Below are 22,741 nucleotides of genomic sequence, written 5' to 3'. Positions count from 1 at the left end.
AAATGGAAGCTAATATTGGGGCTATCTTTGATGTAATACTCAGTTTGTTCTGAGTGTTATAAAACTAAGACCTTATTTTGCAGGGGTTGTTTAACTCCACTTTTTAAAAAAATCTACCTTCCTTAAGATAAACCAAAAATTGTCTCACTCCTGTTGAATTGAATAATGCTTATCTTCTCAATAGAGTCTGTCTTACTGAGTCAATGCCATTTATGAAAATACAACTTATGCTTTGGAATCCCAAAAGGTAGTTTCAATTCGTTAGCTAGAGTTTTCATGGATAAACACATAACTCAATTTCCTCTTAGCTAGATGAGAAAAATTTTATGCTATAGCAAACTCTTCTTGATACATCTGTATAAATAATAGGTGGTCAAGTAAAAACATTTATAAGTAAGCTAGATAAAAGCCTCCGATTCTCTAGAAAAGACCAACTTGTCATTTGGTTAAGTTTCTATTGCCTAAATTTAATCATCTAAGCTCTTGTCCTAAGGATTTATTACAAGGACTAATAATTATCTTATTCCTGGCAATTGCCTGTGTTGCCATTAACCAGTGTTGTTGCTGTTTAGCAGTTATAAGTTGTGTCCAACTCTTTTGCAACCCCATGGGCTGTAGCCTGCCAGGCTCCTCTGTCCATGGAATTTCCCAAGCAAGAATGCTGGAGGGCATTGCCATTTCCTCCTCCAGGGGATCTTCCCGACACAGGAACTAAATTCATGTCTCCTACACCTCCGGCACTGCAGATGGATTTTCTACCGTGGAGCCAACAGGGGAAACCCATTAATCAGTGTATACTGTTAATATTCTTATATGTTATTGCAAATGCACTGTCATGTTAAAAATTCAACTACGACTGTATGGAAGAAATTAACAGAACATTGTAAATCAACTATACTTCAATAAAACTTTTATATTACTGCCGGCTGATTTAGTGATTTTAGTAGAGAGTCCGTAACTTTTCAGAAGTGACCATGTCACTGATCTTTTTAAATGGAGAGAATAGAACAAAAAGTAGGAAAAAGTCAAGGAATACCAAAGAATCAGTGAAGCCAAAAAATAATAAAAAATTATGTCTTCCCTATACCTATGAAAAAATTCAATTTAACTTAATAAGCAACTCTTAAAGTTGAGATATAATTAACACATAACATTATATTAGTTTCAGGTATACAATTAATGGTTTAATGTTTGTATATGATTCAAAATGATCATCACAATAACATCCATCACCACACATATGTACAATATTTTGTGTGTGTGAGGAGAACTCTTAAGATTTACTCTCTTGGCAACTACAGTCACCATGCTATGCTTTGTATCCCCATGAATTATTTATTTTACAGCTGGAAGTTCATACTTTTCAATCCCCTTCACCCCATTTTGCCCACTCTCCACTCCCTGCTTATGGCAACTGCCAATCTATTCTCTGTTTCTCTGAGATCATCTTGTTGTTTTTCTGGTTTGGGGTTTTTTGTTTGGTTGGTTGATTGGTTGAGTTTCTTTTTATTCAGATTCAACACATAAGTGAACAAGCAACATTTTTACATATGCATCCTCTAGAGGTGGTAAGATCAAAAGTTATTCCTGCTTTATAAATGAATCCACAGGAAGTAAGAGACTAAATCCTGGATTCAACAGCAGATTGCCTGTGTTCAATCCCTGGTTCGGGTGCTTACATGACGTGTAAACTCTGTGAAAATCACGTGACATCAAGTCCAATTTTTCTATAATGCTCACTTCCTTACAGGGGTGTTGTGAACACCAAATAAACAATAACCATGAAGGAGTTTTTCAAACGCTGAAGTGCAGTTCAAGTTTAAAAAATTGCTTTCATTTATTCTGTGAAGGAAATAGGAACACACAATTTTGGAGCATAAGGGATTTTCAGGGATGGAAAGCCTGAGTGGAATAATCTATGTGGCTGTCTGTGTACAGTCAGAGGGAAGTAGTATGCCAGGGGAGAGGGTTACAAGAGGAATAGAAATTATAAAGATTTTGAAGATTAATTTCTCAACCTTGCATTTTACCAATAACAGTGATAACAGTAACTGGCCTACAATCAATTGAACATCATTTTCTATATTGCTCTCGGTGTATTATGCTTGTGATAAAGTATCTCAATTCCAAATGTTCAGAAGGTTAGTGTGGCCTGCATATCTCTCTTCCTCATGTATACACCGTCTGCCAAAGTGACAATACAAGTCCCGTGTTAGCCAAGAAACATGATCTGTAAGTTCTAAAAGCACTGGGTTTTTCAATATAATCAAGTCTGGCCTCTGATTAGTGATAATGAATCCAACAAGAAAACTGGGGAAAAGGAACCCAAGCCACAAGACCGAATTTTCAGTCACTTCTAACACTTTCCCTCGTTTACCATCTTCTCTTCCACATGGAGGGTCAGCTAAATGCTTACTTCTTGCTCCATACCCTTTATTTTGGCCATCCTAATCACAAAACTCTTCAATCTTGAAATTCAAAGTATAACCTTCATCCCTCCCCTTTGGATTCTTCTTTTACTAATGTATACTACCAACCATATATCTAAGCAGAGAAAGCAAAATGGGAATTAGAGCTGTGCTGTGTGCTTAGTCGCTCAGTCATGTCCAACTCTTTGTGACCCCATGGACTGTAGCCCACTAGACTCCTTTCCATGGGGATTCTCCAGGCAAGAATTCTGGAGTAGGTGGCCATGCCCTCCTCCAGGGGATCTTCTGAACCCAGGTCTCCCACACTGCAGATGAATTCTTTACTATCTGAGCCACCAGAGAAGCCCCTTTGGGTTCTTCTTTTACTAATGTATACTACCAAACATATATCTAAGCAGAGAAAGCAAAATGGGAATTAGAGCAAGAGGTTCTAAATTTTCTTTATCTAAAGTAATGAATACATGATGGGGAAAAAATTGGCTAATTAGTGGTGGCTTTTGAGTTTCTTTGAATTCTATGTTACATAATTATATTAATGTAGATAACACTTTGTAAAGATTTTAAGAGCTCTGGAAAAAAAGTTACCATTTTTATTCATATTTGATGGATGAGAAAAGGAGACCTCCGGGTTAAATAATTTACCCAAATTTACACTTAGAATATTGTAATCTGTATTCAAGCAATCTGACTCTAGAATTCCAACACTTGACCTCTCTGCAGAGAACTGATTAAAATTTTAACTCCATTGCCCATTCCTCAGCTGTATGTTTTTTATGGATTGCGTAAGAAAACAGGAAAGCCCCTAACCTAATACTTAGCACATAGTATCCATCCATCACCTCTCAGTCATGTTTGACACTTTGCAATCCCATGGACTGTAGTCCGCCAAGCTCCTCTATCTGTGGGATTTCCCAGGCAAGACTATTGGAGTGGGTTGCCATTTCCTCCTCCAGGGGGTCTTCCCTACCGAAGAATTGAAGCCATGTTTCTTATATCTCTTGCATTGCAGGCGAATTCTTTACGGCTTGAGCCATCCGGGAGCACACAGTAAGTAATCGCTAAAATAATAGTTCATTTAATCCTAAAGATTAAGATGTCAGTCCTGCTTTCTCATTAAATGCCCTTAGTGATGACTGCAAAGCCCGTAACTTCAGTCCCCACAGAATTAACTTTTTCTAACTGATGACTAGGGGAAGCTGATGTCATTGCTTAAGAGTTCCCATGAAGCCTATATAAGTCAGGCAGAACACCACCACCACTGCAGCTGCCCTTCCCAGCTGCTTTCTATCTCTACAGATTTCCCTTCAGTACTTGAAGGTAGAATAACCCACCTAAAACGAGCAAGACACACTTTCCGCCTAGAGAGTGTGCTGCGAAGAAAACAGGTTGCTTCAGTTACACTGGCTCTGATCAATTAGGTCGAGTTTTGTGCAGACATGTCCTGGTAAACTAGTGGGCCTGCAAAAGAGGTTGGCAGTGGCTTTCCATCCCTTCTGCTCATCACTACAGCCTGACAAAGTGCAAACAAGATGTCATTCCTATACCACATATTCAACTGACTGAAAACCAATTCCAGAAAATCTTGGAGCAGAGCTGTATTCTCTACATATTGAAAAGCATGATAATAACATAGGTACCAAGGTGTGATTTTGCAGAAATGCTGAAATACCTCTGGTAAAATATCACCAAATATATCTACTGTGACTTATTACCAAAAACTGTGAATAAGAACCAAGGGAACTTCGAGGGCTCTGATCTTCCTCGTAAAAAATCAAGGTAAATGGGGCTATTTGATTAGTCGAACTTAAAAATAAATTTCTATTTCTACTGGAAAATAATACTCTCTTTTTGTTTTGTGTTTTTAGCAACTGTTTTATTAAGTCAGATGGAATTGCATGTACATTCAGAGGCACAGCACTTGAATATTTATGTGAAAATTCACAACTGATAACTCATTCCACAGTAGACTCGGCAGTTCAGGAGGACTGCGCACAGTATTGTTCAATCTTTTAAAACCCATGTCTCCTTTTTAAAAAAATGTCTAATAATTATTTTTGAATTTATTTATTTTTATTTGGAGGGTAATTGCTTTACAACACTGTGTTTGTTTCTGCTATACATCAGCATGAATCAGCCATAGGTCTACCTATTTCCCCTCTCTCTTGAACCTCCCTCCCACCTCCCAATCCATCCCACCCCTCTAGGTCATCACAAAGTACCAGAAAATAATACTCTTAATATTTAAAATACAAGACCAACAATTCAGTTCCCTTTGGAGGTGCTCAAAGCATCAGAAACAATCCAAGGTGAGTTTTATAGACTTCTAAATTTTTTTTTTATGTCTCTGCTTTTAATTGTTTTTTCCTGTTTTCCTGAAATGTATGCAATAGGCACTAGATTTTTGATATGTGAATCATACTTTTGATATAAACTAATAACAAAATCCTACTATGGTGGAACACATCCATTTCTCAAAACAACTTTTCCTGTGGCTCCACAGAAATAGAAAAAAAAAATGGCAATGGGAAAAGTTTAGTTAAAAATGAATATCCATATCCTCTGGTGAGGGAACAGTCTTCATTTCAAACCTAGTTCTCAGACTGCACATTCTTCTCTATCTATGCTGGTAAATTTTTTCTTATTGATTTTAAAATAAACCCCTAATTCTATTCCTGGCTAGTTCTTCAGCTTTCAATTTGCAATCATCCTTTTAGAACATAATAAATTGCAAAGATAACAGATGTAAATCATCAAACATTTAATGTAGTTTTCTGGAGGAAAAACTTTAAGTGGACACTCCAAGAAAAAATTTTAAATAGTAAAATCAATCCATAGCTATTAAGATGTAACTGTAAATATTAATTCAAGCGCTAGATACTGTGTGTGAGTTTAACTTAAATGATGACTGAAAGACTTCTCTGCCCTCCAAAATACCATCTTTGTGACAGATCTGCTTTGCTAGTTCCTTGATGTGACACTGCCATTAGTCTTTCCTCTGATACAGACAACAAAAAAAGGCATTGTCTGCAGAAGAGCATCATAATGAGGCATGGGAAATATTTGAGAAGAAAGGGCGGTGGAGTAGAAGAGAAACTATTTCCTCTATTCTCTTTTCATAAGCAGTGTGAAGTTGATTCATTTGACTGACAGAAAGCCTGATCTTGAGGACAAAATAAAGAACCTGTAGTCATAAGGGAAGAAAGCAGGATAGGATGAGATAATCATGCATGCTCAGTGGTGTCCAACTCTTTGCCACCCTATGGATGGTAGCCAGGCTTCTCTGTCCATGGGATTTCCCAGCAAGAATACTGGAGTGGGTTGCCATTTCCTCCTCCAAGGAATATGTCTGCTCTGGGATTGAATTAGTGTCTTCTGTGTCTCCTGCATTGACAGGCAGATACTTTACCACTGCACCACCCGGGATAGGATAATAGTGCCTGAGGAACCAGGAGGACAGCTTACTTGGGTGGGCCATTCCTGCAAGGCTATACTTCCAGGCAGTGACACATGAGAGGCAAGCCTGAGAAAAGAGGCTTCCCACAGATGCCCACCCAAACTGCCCCATGAACCTAGGAGAGTAAAAGAGACGTTGTCACTGAGACATACTGTACTTTATACCACCATTATGTCAATTATCACAAAAATTCAGATCAGAGAAGCAGTAAAGAAAGCCTGGACCAAAAGTCAGGAGGCCCAAGCTCTAGACCCAGCTATTACTCCAGTTTTTTGTAAACTTGGCCAGTTGCTTTACCTCTCTGTGTTTTGTTTTCCCTATTTATTTTTCTAAAAAAAAAAAAAGATTAGGTAAACTCTCAGATCCCATTGGAGAAGGCAATGGCACCCCACTCCAGTGCTCTTGCCTGGAGGATCCCATGGATGGAGGAGCCTGGTGGGCTGAAGTCCATGGGGTCGCCAGGAGTCAGACATGACTGAGTGACTTCACTTTCACTTTTCACTTTCATGCATTGGAGAAGGAAATGGCAACCCACTCCAGTTTTCTTGCCTGGAGAATCCCAGGGACGGGGAAGCCTGGTGGGCTGCCGTCTATAGGGTCGCACAGAGTCAGACACGACTGAAGTGACTTAGCAGCAGCAGCAGCAGATCCCACTAAGAACTGAGACCTTGTGACTCTATGTAATATGTGCATTTCTTTTTTCAATATTTGTTTATTAATTTGAGTGCACCACCAGGTCTTCGTTGCAGCATGTGAGGTCTAATTCTCTGACAGGGATCGAACTCGGGCCCTCTGCAATGGGAATGTGGAGTCTTAGCCACTGGACCAACAGGAAAGTCCCAATATATACATTTTTTACAAAATTAGTGGTGCTTGGGTCAAAAGTAGGCTAATCTTTTTTAAAAGCAACTACTGTTGATTTACTGTGGTCCAGTAAGTCAGACAAGAGAGTTGGAATTTAAAAGAACTGAGGATAATCTAGCCAAGACAGTGATGCTGTTAGGCCTGGACTTTGACCTCCAGATTAAGAATGAGCAAGTCTGTCCTCAACTCAGAGGTGGAGGAGAAGCAAGCCTCTCTGTACCCTCTCTAGCTTTCCTAAGTTTCCCTGGGTACTATCTAGCCTCCTCTAAAGTATTGTTCAAAGAACATCTCAGCCACATTGCCAGCAGCTTGGTGAAAATCTTCTGCCTTCTGAAATCTAGATCACTAAAAATACAGTCTCAGGGTATTATGGCAGAGCAAACAAGGAAGTAAGGGTTTGGGTTAGTGAACATGTGGTCAACAGGACAATAAAGAAAACTATGTTCAAGGTCAGAATTTGTAAATCCCTGGAAAAATTACTTATTGAGGTTAAGAATAACCTTCATTTCTTCTCCTATAAAAATCTGTACCCTAAAACCAAACATGATATTTTATACAATAAGGGAGAAATAAGTTATTTGATTTCTCCCTACCTGATGAGAAGAGCTGACTGATTTGAAAAGACCCTGATGCTGGGAAAGATTGAGGGCAGGAGGAGAAGGGGATGACAGAGGATGAGATGGTTGGATGGCATCACCGACACAAGGACATGGGTTTGGGTGGACTCTGGGAGCTGGTGATGGACGGGGAGCCCTGGCGTGCTGCTGTTCATGGGGTTGCAAAGAGTCGGACACGACTGGTGACTGAACCGAACTGAACTGAACTGTCCAAGATGGTTTTACATCTCTTATTGAATCAGTTTTTTCTATTCTTTTGTTCTTTTCTATTCTTTTGTTCCAAAAGCAACTACTATGTGTCCAGCATAATTTAAGATGCTGAATGGGGATTTTAAAATGAGATACTTCACTAGAAATTCTAGATGGAGAGAAGTCATAAACACAGAAGAACCTAAGTGGCCAAATGACTGATGCAGATATTAAGTGGGTTTTTTTTTTTCTAATTTTTGACAGGAGTGTGCAACAGTGAGAATGGAAGAGGCCATTCTACTCAATCGAACAACTGTAGGGACATATTTTCGGCTTAGAGGTTTATCTATAAATCAGAATGTGCAGATGGCTGCATTTGCCATGTTCCTTGTTTTCTATGTCCTGACACTGATTGGAAACATCCTCATTGTCATAACTGTTATCTATGACCATCATCTCCATACCCCCATGTATTTCTTTCTCAGCAACCTATCCTTTATCGATGTGTGCCACTCCACCGTCACTGTCCCCAAGATGCTGATAGACACCTGGTCAGAGGAGAAGCTCATCTCATTTGATGCCTGTGTAACGCAGATGTTCTTCCTGCACCTCTTCGCCTGCACAGAGATCTTTCTCCTCACTGTCATGGCTTATGATCGGTATGTGGCTATCTGCAAACCGCTGCAGTACATGACAGTGATGAACTGGAAAGTGTGTGTGCTGCTGGCTGTGGCCCTCTGGACAGGGGGTACCATCCACTCCGTAGCGCTGACCTCGCTCACCTTCAAGCTGCCCTACTGTGATCCTAATGACATTGACAGCTTCTTCTGTGATGTGCCTCAGGTGATCAAACTGGCCTGTGCCGATACCCACATCATCGAGATTCTCATCATCTCCAACAGTGGGCTGATCTCCGTGGTCTGTTTTGTGGTCCTTGTGGTGTCCTACGCGGTCATCCTGGTGAGTCTGAGGCAGCAGATCTCCGAAGGCCGGCAGAAGGCCCTGTCCACCTGCGCGGCCCACCTCACCGTGGTCACACTCTTTCTGGGACACTGCATCTTCATCTATTCCCGGCCATCCACCAGCCTCCCGGAGGACAAGGTGGTGTCTGTGTTTTTCACCACTGTCACACCCCTGCTGAACCCTATCATCTACACCCTTCGGAATGAAGACATGAAAAATGCCTTGAACAAGTTAATGGGGAGGGTGAAGGGAAGAGAAAAAAAATGAGAATGTCTAAGCCCTTATGGTGCTTGGTGTTCCAAATTAAAGAAATGCCTAGCAAAGATATGTTACAAGCCACATTGATCAAACCATATGACTTGTGAAACTATCTTCCAGTCCGATAACTGACAATCATAGCAATTACTATGATTTTTAACATCTTCCACAGGCTGGAAATTGTTCTAGGCACTGTGCAATTACTTAATTCTCACAACAACCCTGTGAGGTATGTATAAGCTTGTTTACACATGAAGAAGCCAAAGCTCAAAAATACCAAACAGCACGCCCAAGGTCACCCAGCCAGGAAATGATGAAGGTAGGATGTTAAGCCAAATGTATCAACACAAACATGTTGTTTTCCTTACATCTTGGTTCCTATCCCTGCGTTTGTGTTAGGATGATAACCAAAGTCTAAACAAATGTTCAGATTTCTGGGCAGCACTTGCCAACATCATTCACTCAGACACTTGCCTAAATAGCTTTGCAAACACTGGTAAAGCAGGCAAAGTAAGTTTGCAAATGACTTCAGTCAAGCAGAAGGAAGACTTTGAACCACTGAAGTTGATATCCTCAAGTGTTCAGGAAAAACTCTTCCATTAAGACAATAAAATGGGGATATCTTATTATCCATTCAACTGGCAAATATTTACTGAGCACCTATTATGTGCTTAGTACTAGGTTTGTAATCATAAATAAAATACCTAGTCCTCCTTTTATGCTGTTTAGAGTTCAGTGAGAATAGAAGACGAGAATATGTGGGAAGAGAATTTGGGGAAGAATGGATACATGCATATGTATTGCTGAGTCCCTTAGTGTTCACCTGAAACTATCACAACATTGTGTGTCAATCAGCTAAAAATATATATATGTATAAACAAATTTTAATTACAGCTCATGACAAATGCCATGAAAGACAATGATGTTAGAGAGTTATAGAAGAGACTGTCTCTAGATTGCTTAGTTAAGAAGGGCCTCTCTGAAGAAATGCCATTTAAGCTAAGATCTGAAAGATGAAAAAAGAGCCAACCATGAGAAAAGAAAGGTGATGAACTTTCTAGGCAGAGGAAATGGCAGATGTAAAGATCGATGTTTAGAAAGAACTTGGCCCATTCCAAGAAATAAAAGACCAGTGTGGGTATAACTTTGACTGTGAGGCAGAGAATGGTGAGGGATGATATTGAAGAAGCAAAAAGAATACTTTCACGTCCTCTCAAGAAGTCTGGAATATTTTTCAGTATAGTAGGAAGGTATCAGAATGATGCAAGCACAGACCTGACATGACACAATTTCTGTTTAAATGAACTTGTTCGTGTTATTATGTAGAGAATTCATTCAGCTCAGCATTTGTTACTAAACAATAGTCACTCAATGTCACACTAATGGCTGGGAGAAATTGCCAAGTTGAATAAAACACAGTTCTATACTCCAGCATCTTCAGTCTATTTGTGGTGACACACGTTGTAATGTCATGAAACACTGTACTCTGAGTGTAATGTGCTGAGTGGACTGGATAACAGGGGGTATGAAGAGGATATTTCAGGCAACAGTGTCTCCTACCTGTGTACAAAAAGCGTGGCATAATGGGACCCAACATTTCACTCTGACTCCAGTGAAGAGGGCATGCTTAAATGCAGGGGGCTTTCAAAGGCAATCAGTAAAGGTATAGTCAATAAATGTGTGGGTCACAAGACCCATGTCATATTTTTATGGTACTTTTGACAGGGCTGTGTTGAGAAGGAAATTTAAGCCATTTAAGCCATTTTAGTTGTACAGAAGTATGTTATCATGGTATTAAGGTATTCCATAGGTTTTCTGGGCAACACAATTTAACTTACAACAGACAGTACTAATCACGGAGTAATCTCATTCCCAAAGATAACTCTGTGCATAGTATAAAATCTAATTCATTGGGACTGGTTCATGGAATAACTAAACTGAATTTGAAAATTATGGAATTTGTATGAAATAATTGCTTTTATTATAGGCAATGGCAGACAATCAGGAGGTACAGCCCATCAAAGAAACCAAATAGAATCACCTTGTGTAGGATTCGCACAGACAAACACCCACAAAGTGATAGTAAGACAACGCTTCATGGCAGTGCTTAAGTGGTAGCTGGTAAAACTACAATGGAACAATCTTTTTTTTTTTTTTTTGGTAGTTGCAAGCAAAATTTCTAATACTACCAGTCTTCAATCACATTAATCCCCATAACTCTCTAGAGAAGTAATGTAAAACATGTATTCTCCATAAATGGAGAGTGGAAATGGCAACCAACTCCAGTATTCTTGCCTGGAGAATCCCATGGACAGAGGAACCTGGTAGGCTCCAGTCCACGGGGTCGCAAAGAATCAGACACGACTGAGCAACTTCACTTCACTTTTCACAGGAAAAGATTTTTAGACTCAAATAAAATAAAATGTGCTTAGTTACCCATTGAATAAATAGGAGAGTAAAAAGTAGAATGAAAATAACTTGACTCTTGGTTCTGTGGCTAACGTACTTTAAAGAGGAGACAGGAATCACTATCACACAGAAGTTTGTTCAGCAACTTTGTAATAGACAATTAAATTCCTCAGATTTCCTCAGATTACAATCGTCTTCTCTGCAATAGAGTAACTAATTGCCATAGTGAAAGTGAAAGTGACGTCGCTCAGTCGTGTCCGACTCTTTGCGACCCTATGGACTGTAGCCTATCGGGTTCCTCCATCCATGGGATTTTCCAGGCAAGCTGGAGTGGGTTGCCATTTCCTTCTCCAGGGGATCTTCCCGACCCAGGGATCGAACCCAGGTCTCCTGCATTATAGACAGACACTTTACCGTCTGAGCCACCAGGGAAGCCACAAATGAGGATTAGGAATTTATTTCTGCACAAAAGGTACTAATGAGTGTGGAAATCTGTTCACGTAAAAGTCCAAAATGTAGAGGCATAATTAGACAATATTTCTAAGTTTTCCAGGTATATATAGTAGTGATAGCTAGGCCTGATTTCACTTACAAACACATAAAACTCTGATTTTGACTTGGGTTCTATTCATGAAATAGTAGGGGATTGACAATACATGACATTTTTTTGCCAATTTGCATATAATAGGGTTTAGATATTTTCATGAGCATCCCCCAGTTTAATAAGCTGTTTCTTATTCTTCGTCCTTTTGAGAACTTCCTGTCATTTCAATCATTTCTTACCTTTCAACCACGGTTAATGAGTCACTCACTCTGTGTTGAGTATGTGTATGTCCATATTATCTGGAACCCAATTCCCTAAAGTACTCATGCTGCTGCTGCTGCTAAGTCGCATCAGTCGTGTCCGACCCTGTGCGACCACATAGACGGCAGCCCACCAGGCTCCCTTGTCCCTGGGATTCTCCAGGCAAGAACACTGGAGTGGGTTGCCATTTCCTTCTCCAAAAAGTACTCATAAGCACTATTTTTACAAGTTAACAGAACTCGGCAGAATAATAGCCCAAAGGCCTCAATCAATTCTAATTCCTTTCAGAATAATCAAAGAAATATTAGGTATTTTTATTATTAAGTGGATTCTATTTCATTCCATTATCTCCATTACAATTGATATAACTGTTTTACATGGCAACTCTCTGAGCATCTATAGGGTCCCTAATCCTACTCCCCTTGGCCACAGTATACCATTATCCTCTTTACCTCAGGAATTTGCCTGGAGTCTTCTTGATTTGGACTTTCCCATTCCACAATGAATTATTATACTTCTCCCAAGACTGCTATTAGTTAATTCAGGAAATTAACACATAGAAATTATGTAAATCCAAGGACCTTCTTAACTATTGTCACCTATTTCTTCAAATAAATTTTAGAATATTATTGAAAAGTATTGACCCAAAAAAGTCCTGTGGAGTTTTTAAGTAAATTAAATTTATACATCAATTTAAGAAAATCCATTATATTAGCAATTTTTCTATTCTTATACAAGGACATGTCTATATCTCTATCTCTCTACGTTTACTCAGCACAGCTTTGTAGTTTTTATCATAGAGGCATATATGCTTCCTTTATTGGGTGAAAAGAAAATCCCATATAAACAAATCTGTATTGATTTTTTATTGCAGCTATAACAACTTTACTACAAACTTAGAAGTTTACCCAACATGAATTTATCTTCTTACAGCTGTGTCAGTAGTTCAACACAAATTTCAGTGAACTAAAATCAAAGCTCAACAGGGCTCCACTGCTTTCTCCTTCTTCTTCATCCCAGGTTTATGGAGGACTCATTGACAAAAATTGAATATTTTTAAACTGTACAACATGATAATTTGATTATTATCACAGTCAATTCTAATTAACACATCCATCACCTCATACAGTTACCATGCGTCTGTCTGTGTGTCTGTCTGGTGAGGATACTTAGGATCTGTTCTCTCAACAATTTTCAAGTATACAATAGGGTATTATTAACTATTGTCCTCGTGCTATACATTAAATCCCCAGAACTTATTTATCTTACAACGGAAATTTGGCTGAATTATTTTCTTATTTATTTATTTAAATTTATTTTTTATTTTACTTTACAATTCTGTATTGGTTTGGCCATACATTGACATGTTCTGAAGGCAATCGAAGAGAATCCATTTCCTTCCCTTTTTCAGTTTCTGGAGGCCACCCAGATTCCTAAGTTAGCAAGCCCTTTCTCTGTCTTTAAAGCCAGCAATATCAAATCTCGCTGACTTTTATAGTCATGTCTCCCTCTCATTCTCCTTTTTTTCCCTCTTCTATCTTTAAGAACATTTGGGATTACATTAGGTCTACCTGGATAATCTAGGCTACTATTTCTATCTCAAAGTCAACTGACTAGCAAACTTTAATCCCTGTTTGCTGTTCAACCTAAAATATTAACAGGTTCCAGAGACTGGATGTAAACATCTTTGGGGGACTGTTAACTCTGTTTACCACATCACCTGTAATCCTTTCTTCTTTCGCAAATTCTAAAAAGTTCTAACTAAATTTAGTATTTAATTGTAATAACTAACTCATCACTATTTCCTGGTATATGTAATTACTCTAATTCTTATAAATTCTGATTTCTCTTTTATTGAACATTACTATTTTTTATATTTTGATATTTAAGTGTTAGTCAATCAGTCATGCCCCACTCTTTGCGACCCCATGGACTGCAGCTCACCAGGTTCCTCTGTCCATGAGATTTTCCAGGCAATGATACTAGAGTGGGTTGCCATTTCCTTCTCCATTTTTACATTAAAAGCTACCATAAATCACATTTTTATAAAATAGAAAAGGAACAATTTCAGACCAATAACCACCACAATGTAGATTCAAACATTCTTCACAGAATATCAAAATGTGAAAACAACAATCAGTAATGTTTAAAAAAAAAATTCATTATGGCCATATAAAGTTTACCCCAACAGAGCAAAGAAGTTAGGCATAAATGCGTACATACTGTATGATTCGATTTACATGAAACTCTAGGAAACACAAACTTAGTTTACAGCAAGAAAAAATCAGATGCTTGGGTGCTTGGGTGGGGATGAGATTATTGGCTGGGAAGGTTCTGAAGAAATTTTGGGGGGTGATAGAAATGTTCTATATCTTAACTAGGGAGATAGTTGCATGAGCGAACCTTTGTCACAGTTTATCAAACTGTACAATTAAAATAAGTGCATTTTATGTAATTAACTTCTACCTTAACAAAGCTTATTTTTAAGTAAGTTCCAATATATCTCCACCTTGATTTTGTAAAAATAAAGTACTACCAAAAGTACAGAATGTGTGTAGAGATAAATAAGAGAATCACTTTCAAAGTGACAAAGTTTAATTCAATATAAATATGTTGCTGTTGTTGATTTAACTGCTAAGTCATGTCCAATTCTTTGAGATCCATGGACTGTAGCCTGCCAAGCTCCTCTACCCATGGAATTTCCCAGGCAAGAATACTGGAGTGGGTTGCCATTCCCTTCTCAAGGGAATCTTCCCAACCCAGGGATTGAACTCACATCTCCCTGCACTGGCAAACGGATTCTTTATCTCCAAGCAACTAGGGAAGCCAATAAATATCATATAAAGCTCAAATAAACACCTTGAAAATACATTTGAAAGCAGGATCACTGTAATGTATAAAACATAGGTGTAATGTACAGCTTCCCAGAGGTAAAACCTACAGAACTGTACAAATCAAAAAAGGAGGTTTTCTCAGAACTCTCCCTGTTCCTGAAACTAAGACTATGCCCCAAAGTCTGTGTGTTCTTTTACTGGTGAAGCTAGAAGTTTTCTTTAAACTTGTCCAGATCCTTTTCCCTTACATGTTACAACATGTATCTTTTCGTTTATTTAAGTAATAGTTGTTAAGTCCCCCTCTTCAGTACAGAAGTCTGGCCTGAAATGATTCTCCAGCTCATTTCACCTAACAACTTTGATTTCTTACCCTTAGTCACTCATTAAAAATACGACCAAAATACTATCTGTAATTCCAAGTCCATCATGCACATGATTTCATGGAAAAAACTTGCCTCTGCCTGAGATGCTTCATGGCATCTTTTACTTCCTCATTCCTCAAGGTGTAAATGAGGGGATTCAGCACAGGGGTGACCAGCGTGTAGAAGACAGATACCATCTTGTCACTGGAGAAGTTGGTGTCTGGATGAGTGTAGAGGAAGATACATGGCCCAAAGAAGAGGGCCACCACCAGGAAGTGGGCTGAGCAGGTAGACAGGGCTTTCCTGCGCCCTTCAGCTGACTGTTTTCTAAGAGAAACCAAGATGACCGTGTAGGAGGTGACCAAAGCCAGAAAACAGAAGAGGGAGATGGTCCCACTATTGGACACAATCAGCATTCCTGTGAGATACGTATCTGTGCAGGCCAGCTTGATGACAGGAGGAACATCACAGAAGTAGCTATCAATTACGTTGGGGCCACAGTAAGGTAGGCGAATGGTCAAGAAGGTCTGCACCAGTGAGTGAACGGTACCCCCCAACCAGAGAGCAAAGACAAGCTGTATGCAGACCCTCATGTCCATCACATTGGGGTAGTGTAATGGTGCACAGATGGCTACATAACGATCATAGGCCATAACGGTCAGCAGAAAGATCTCAGCACAGGCAAACAGATGTAGGAAGAAGAGCTGTGCAATGCAATGGTCAAAGGAAATGGTCTTCCTCTCCAAAAGCAAACCCTCCAGCATCTTGGGCACAGTGACAGATGAGTGGCAGATGTCAATAAAGGACAGATTGCTCAGGAAGAAATACATGGGGATATGAAGACGTGGAGTAAAGACTATGGTAACCATGATCAGAATGTTCCCCAAAAGGGTTAGCACATACATGACTGAGAATGCCATGAAAAATAATATCTGCAGTACCCCGTTATCAGTGAGTCCCAAGAAGACAAATTGAGTCACTCTTGTTTGATTCAGAGCATCCATCCAATGAGCTTCCAAAGGACCTTGTTGGGGGAAAAAAAAAACATGAACAGTAATTTAGCCTTAATGTTATAGGAGTGGAACTAAACAGAAGTGACTCTGAATTTCTATCTGGGTTGCTTATTTATTATCATGGTATGTAGAGTATAAGATCAATTTAATTGCAATTGTTATAATATATCCAGTCTTTCTTGGTGGTTCAGTCCGTAAAGAACCTGCCTCCAATGCAGGAGACTGCAATGTAGGAGACCCAGGTTTGATCCCTGAGTCAGGAAGATCCCCTGGAGAAGGATGACAACCCACTCCAGTATTCTTGCCTGAAAAATCCCATCGATACAGAAGCCTGACGGGCTGCAGTCCCTGGGGTTGCAAGAGTCAGACACGACTTAGCAACTAAACTACATATTTTACCCAGTATATATCAGGAGCCATTCCATGCACTTTATATACACCATTCTGCTTAGCCATAACTGTACCATTGCATGGGCTTCCGCACTGGCTCAGCAGTAAAGAATCTGCCTGCAATGCAGGAACCACAAGAGATGTGGGTTTGATCCCTGGGTGGGGAAGATCCCCTGGAGCAGGGCATGGCAACCGCCTCAGTATTCTTGCCTAGAGAATCCCATGGACAGAGGAGCCTGGCAGGCTACAGTCCATAGGGTCACAGATAGTCAGAGAGGACTGAAGCAACTTAGCACGCATGAACGCACCATTGCATCAGCGTTACTGTTCCTGTCTTGCAGGTAAGCGAGCTCTACAAGAATAAATAAATTGCCCAAATCCCTTAGCCACGAGTTGGGTGATTTTTTTCATTTCAGTCTAACCCACATGCAACATCAATTTAGAATTCTAAAATACCACTCCCAGCTAAAATCATTCACTATTCCACTCTTTCTATCAAAAATACCTTCAAAGGCTGCAACTGTCTGCTACATTTATTTTTCAGGTACAGGATCTTCTCTCCAACCAAGCATGCTACCTCCATCTTGTTACTTTCCAAAATCCTTGTTCACATGTGGTGAATTCATATAACTATAATGCTTGGCCTTCACTTCCCTAAGCCTCAGTTTTCTGAACTGTAGCATAGGAACTGGACATCTTTTCTATGTGATTAGTTGTAGCAGATGTCTAGGTCTTCTGTCAAAAAGATCAAGAGAGAAGCCAGGGTATGGGAAGAATTTCTGACTCTGAAGGATATCATAAAAAAATTGAAGCCCATATATATGTTTAAGAAAAAAAAAATCTAAACAACTTACAAAAGATTAATTTCCAAAATATGCAAGCTGTTCATACAGCTCAATACCAGAAAAACAAACAACCCAATCAAAAAGGTGTAAAAAGACCTAAACAGACATTTCTCCAAAGAAGACATTCAGATGGCTAACAAATACATGAAAAGGTGCTCAATATCGCTCATTATTAAAGAAATGCAAATCAAAACTACAATGAGATATCACCTCATACCAATCAGAATGGCCATCATCAAAAAGTCTAAAAACAATAAATGCTGGAGAGAATGTGGAGAAAAGGAAATGCTCTTGCACTGTTGGTGGGAATGTAAATTGAGACAGCCACTGTGAAGACAGTATGGAGATTCCTTAAAAAACTAGAAATAAAACCACCATATGACCCAGCAATCTCACTCCTAGGCATATACCCTGAGGAAACCAAAGTTGAAAAATACACATGTATCCCCTCATTCCTTGCAGCACTATTTACAATAGCTAGAACCTAGATTCACTTTCACTTTTCACTTTTATGCCTTGGAGAAGGAAATGGCAGCCCACTCCAGTGTTCTTGCCTGAAGAATCCCAGGGATGGGGAAGCCTGGTGGGCTGCCGTCTGTGGGGTCGCACAGAGTCGGACACGACTGAAGCGACTTAGCAGCAGCAGCAGCAGCAGATGTTCATCAACAGACGCATGAATAAAGAAGTTGTGGTACATATACACAATGGACTATTACTCAGCCATAAAAAGGAACGCATCTGAGTCAGTTCTGATGAGGTGGATGAACTAGAACCTATTATACAGAGTGAAGTGAGTCAGAAAGAGAAAGATAAATATCACACTCTAATGCATATCTACGGAATCTATAAAAATGGTACTGAATAATTTATTTTCAGGGCAGCAATGGAGAAACAGACATGGAGAAATAGACTTATGGACATGGGGAGAGGGGAGGAGAGGGTGAGATGTAAGGAAAGAATAATATGGAAACTTGCATTACCATATTTAAAATAGAGAGCCAATGGGAATTTGCCGTATGGCTCAGGAAACTCAAACAGAGGCTCTGAATCAACCTGTAGGGGTGGGGTAGGGAGGGAGATGTGAGGGAGTTCAAAAGGGACGGGTATATGTATACCTATAACTCCAGTACTTTGGCCACCTCATGTGAAGAGTTGACTCATTGGAAAAGACTCTGATGCTGGGAGGGATTGGGGGCAGGAGGAGAAGGGGACAACAGAGGATGAGATGGCTGGATGCCATCACTGACTCGATGGACATGAGTCTGAGTGAACTCCAGGAACTGGTGATGGACAGGGAGGCCTGGCATGCTGTGATTCATGGGGTCGCAAAGAGTCGGACACAACTGAGCAACTGAACTGAACTGATGGCTGATTCATGTTGAGGTTTGACAGAAAACAACAAAATTCTGTAAAGCAATTATCCTTCAATTAAAAAATAAATTAAAAAAAAATAAAAAATCTAATGAAAAGCACTAAACTTTGGGATTGGCTGAAATTTTCAAAGCCAAGGTAGTTTCCTTTATGTCCTTAGGCTGTTCCCAGGGGCAGCAGATGGTAGTTATTGCTTCTTTAGCTCCAGAGAAATTTATTTACTGTTAGTAAACAGAGTTTTTGCTCTGGTTTTAAAAAGAGGTGGGCTGAGACTTTGACAAAAGGTCACTTTAGAAAAATTACATAGCCTGTCTGAACTTCAGTTCAGTTCAGTTCAGTCGCTCAGTCGTGTCTGACTCTTTGTGACCCCATGAACTGCAGCATGGCAGGCCTCCCTGCTCATCACTAACTCCAGGAGTCCACTCAAACCCATGTCCATTGAGTCGGTGATGCCATCAAACCATCTCATCCTCTGTCGTCCCCTTCTCCTCCTGCCCTTAATCTTTCCCATCATCAGGATCTTTTCAAATGAGTCAGCTCTTCACATGAGGTGGCCGGAGTACTGGAGTTTCAGCATCAACATCAGTCCTTCCAATGAACACCCAGGACTGATCTCTTTTAGGATGGACTGGTTGGATCTCTTTGCAGTCCAAGGGACTTTCAAGAGTCTTCAACAACACAGTTCAAAAGCATCAATTCTTTGGCACTCAGCTTTCTTTATAGTCCAACTCTCACATCCATACATGATTACTGGAAAAATAGCCTTGACTAGATGGACTTTTGTTGACAAAGTAATGTCTCTGCTTTTGAATATGCTGTCTAGGTTGGTCATAACTTTCCTTCCAAGGAGTAAGCGTCTTTTAATTTCATGGCTGCAATCACCATCTGCACCATCTGCAGATTTTGGAGACCAAGAAAATTAAGTAAGCCACTGTTTCCACTGTTTCCCCATCTATTTGCCATGAAGCGATGGGACTGGATGCCATGTTCTTAGTTTTCTGAATGTTGAGCTTTAAGCCAACTTTTTCACTCTCTTCTTTCACTTTCATCAAGGGGCTCTTTAGTTCTTCACTTTCTGCCATAAGGGTGGTGTCATCTGCATATCTGAGGTTATTGATATTTCTCCTGGCAATCTTGATTCCAGCTTGTGCTTCTTCCAGCCCAGTTTCCTCATATGTACAAATCAACCCCTGGTCAGGAAGATCCCCTGGAGGAAGAAATGGCAACCTGCTACAATATTCTCGCCTGGAAAATGCCACGGATGGAGGAGTCAGGCAGGCTATAGTCCATATAACCAGACACGACTGAAGCAACTTAGCACATAGGCACGAATGCACACAAACCTACTTCACAAACTGTTATTCAAGTGGCTAACATATAGCCCAGCACTTGTGATGCATAAAAGTCTTCTTTATATTATAACTAAGAGATATCTGCAAAAAACCATCCCAAAAATCCCTAAGAGAGAAAATGTAGGTCATGTATTTAGTAGCCTAAAATAAGAACCACAAAAAAGTAGGTGATAAAAAGTGAGAGGGACTTCCCTGGTGGACCGGTGGGCTAAGACTACAGGCCCCCAATGCAGGCGGCCTGTGTTCAATCCCTTGTTGGGGAACTAGATCCCACATACTGCAACTAAGAGTTCATATGCTGCAACTAAAGAGCCTGCATGCAGGATCTTTTCTTGCATCCAGGATCATTTATTTGCATGCAGTGAAATAAATAAATATGAAAGAGAGAGAGAGAAAGAAAAAGAGAGAGGGCTCACTGGTTAATCAAACAATATTTAGTGAATGCTCCAATAGCATCTGTGCCCAAGGAATATTCTTTCCCCAGACTTCCCAGGGCTCTATCTTTCTCATTTTTAAGGTTTTATCTCAAATATGACCCTCGCATGGAGGCCCTGCAGACAATAACCAAAAGAACAACCTCTCACTTACACAATACCCTAGTCCATCTCTTTTGTAGCACTCATAAAGACTTGAAATTATCTAAATTATTTGCATTCATATCTACTGTCTGCTTTTACAAATATAAACCCTTAGAGGACAAAGACTAGATCTCTTTGGTTTATGACTACATCCCCAAAGCTTGTGTTCAGCAGTGAATGAGATCCCAACTCCCAGCCATAATAAGTTCAGCAGTGACTAAGACTTCCATGCTTTAAACTACAGAAGCCCCTGAAGAAATGCTAAGGAGTTTCTGCCCTAAAGAGTCCATAAAACAAAAACATATACGATAAAAATAACAACAAGTATACACTTCCAGTTGAAAGTAGATTTTAACAGTCTCCTGGTTTCTAAAGATTTTATTCTTCTGAAAAGATGCAGAGCACCTCCTTCAGCTGTCCCATTACATCTTTCTCTGCGTCTCTTCAACCTTTGCACTCTTTGTCCACCGTCATGCTGATCTGTTTTATACTTATATTATATTTTATATCTGTTCTATATTTTTTCTTATGCTTGAAAATAAAAAAGTCTAGAGGGCTAAAGAAGTATAATCAAAAAGTTGGAGAGGTGAGGCACATTGAAATGACCAATATACCTGCAGGGAAGAAATGTACACAAAAAAAACATTGTTATTCTTAGTTTTTGGTGACACATGATTAGTGCTATCTTACTGTAAACACATTAAATTTCACTCCTTCCTTGAGTCATCCAGTAAACTCACAGATGGACTGACCCATGAATAATTTTGCAGATGGGGACCTTTAAGTGTAGAAACATAGAACAAGAGTATTAGCTCAACAAATACTTTTACATGATTATAAACTCTCCAGTATTTTAAATTATTACTTTTAGAAATTATTTATTAGAAATGAATTTACTAGCTCAAAAATTGTGACTCAAAATACGGTGTTGTCAAACTGCTTTCCAAAATGTTGGCAGGGTTGAGTTAATTTACTCATGGTCACTCACTTAGCAATTGGTTGAAACAGGATTTGAATTTCCTGTTCAAAAGATTTTCCTATTTCCAAAAGCCTACACTCTCAACCTCTGTGCCATGCTGCTTAAAAGCAAAAAATATAAAATGTCCTTTAAGGAGGAAGAAACTGCGAGTATGCACCTCCTGAAGGAAGAGAAACATCTCATTCATTTTTCTACCCACATAGTAAAGTATGTGGCACAAAGGAGAAACTCACCAAATATTCCATGAACTAATTGAAAAAAATATTTGTAAAGTAACACTGAAATGAAGTTTCAAAATTTGGGAGGAAGTTGATCTGTGCATTAAAATATTTGTCTAGATTTTTAAGGAAAACCATAAAAATCTTATCTACAAAGGGGCAACTGAACAAAAAGGACTAGAGTCCCCAGTGGATATCACTGTTGTTGTATTGATGTATATTGGTATTCTTCATAAAATGCTACAAGAAAATAAAAATCTGTCCCTTCCTATCCTTTCCCTGCCATCTGCCTTTCTCCCAAGAGCTCCACAATTCCCACACCAGCTCTGCAATGAAGACAGTAACAATTTTCCCATATTTGAAATCACTCCTCTCAGAAGTACAGTGAATTGTCAGGGATCAAACATTGTAAGCAGCAGCCTCCTTTAACTCGTGAATCCCCAGTTTCAGTCCAGTCATCCTTACTGTTTGCTCAGAGATACTCCAAACCCCATCTTTACCTGCCTCTTCTCTCTTTGTTGCACCTGATCTCTAGTTCAGCACTACAGGCTCAAGCCTTGGCAAAGACACACTTAGCGACGACTCCCTTTGCCAAGGAGAAACTGAGCCCCATCACAGTAGACTATTATCATTTTAGCTTCAAAAGGGAATTGGTAAAACCCTGAGTTACCACGATCTTTTATTTTAACTTTTTGTGTTGTGTTAGGGTATGCGGGCTTCCCAGGTGTCCCTAGCAATAAAGAATCCACCTACCAATGCAGGAGACGTAAGAGATATGGGTTGGGAAGATCCCCTGAAGAAGGGAATGGCA

The 22,741-nt window shown here is 39.6% G+C and overlaps 2 protein-coding genes across 2 annotated transcripts; one reads left to right on the top strand and one right to left on the bottom strand.

The window, feature by feature from the left end:
- The first annotated feature begins 7,835 nt into the window (after nt 1-7,835).
- LOC120853381 (olfactory receptor 4E1) lies at nt 7,836-8,783 on the top strand. Its single transcript, XM_040227189.1, has one exon. It carries the CDS (start codon nt 7,836-7,838, stop codon nt 8,781-8,783), a length of 948 nt encoding a protein of 315 aa, XP_040083123.1.
- Nucleotides 8,784-15,246: 6,463 nt separating this feature from the next.
- Nucleotides 15,247-16,188, bottom strand: LOC120853698 (olfactory receptor 1509). Its single transcript, XM_040227647.1, has one exon. The coding sequence runs from the start codon at nt 16,186-16,188 to the stop codon at nt 15,247-15,249; it is 942 nt and encodes a 313-aa protein (XP_040083581.1).
- Nucleotides 16,189-22,741: the final 6,553 nt, after the last annotated feature.

Source organism: Oryx dammah, unplaced genomic scaffold, assembly GCF_014754425.2.
Source record: "Oryx dammah isolate SB20612 unplaced genomic scaffold, SCBI_Odam_1.1 HiC_scaffold_26, whole genome shotgun sequence".
NCBI classification, from domain to species: domain Eukaryota; kingdom Metazoa; phylum Chordata; class Mammalia; order Artiodactyla; family Bovidae; genus Oryx; species Oryx dammah.
Note: the sequence above shows the minus strand (reverse complement) of the source record. Positions and strands in the feature narration are given on the sequence as shown.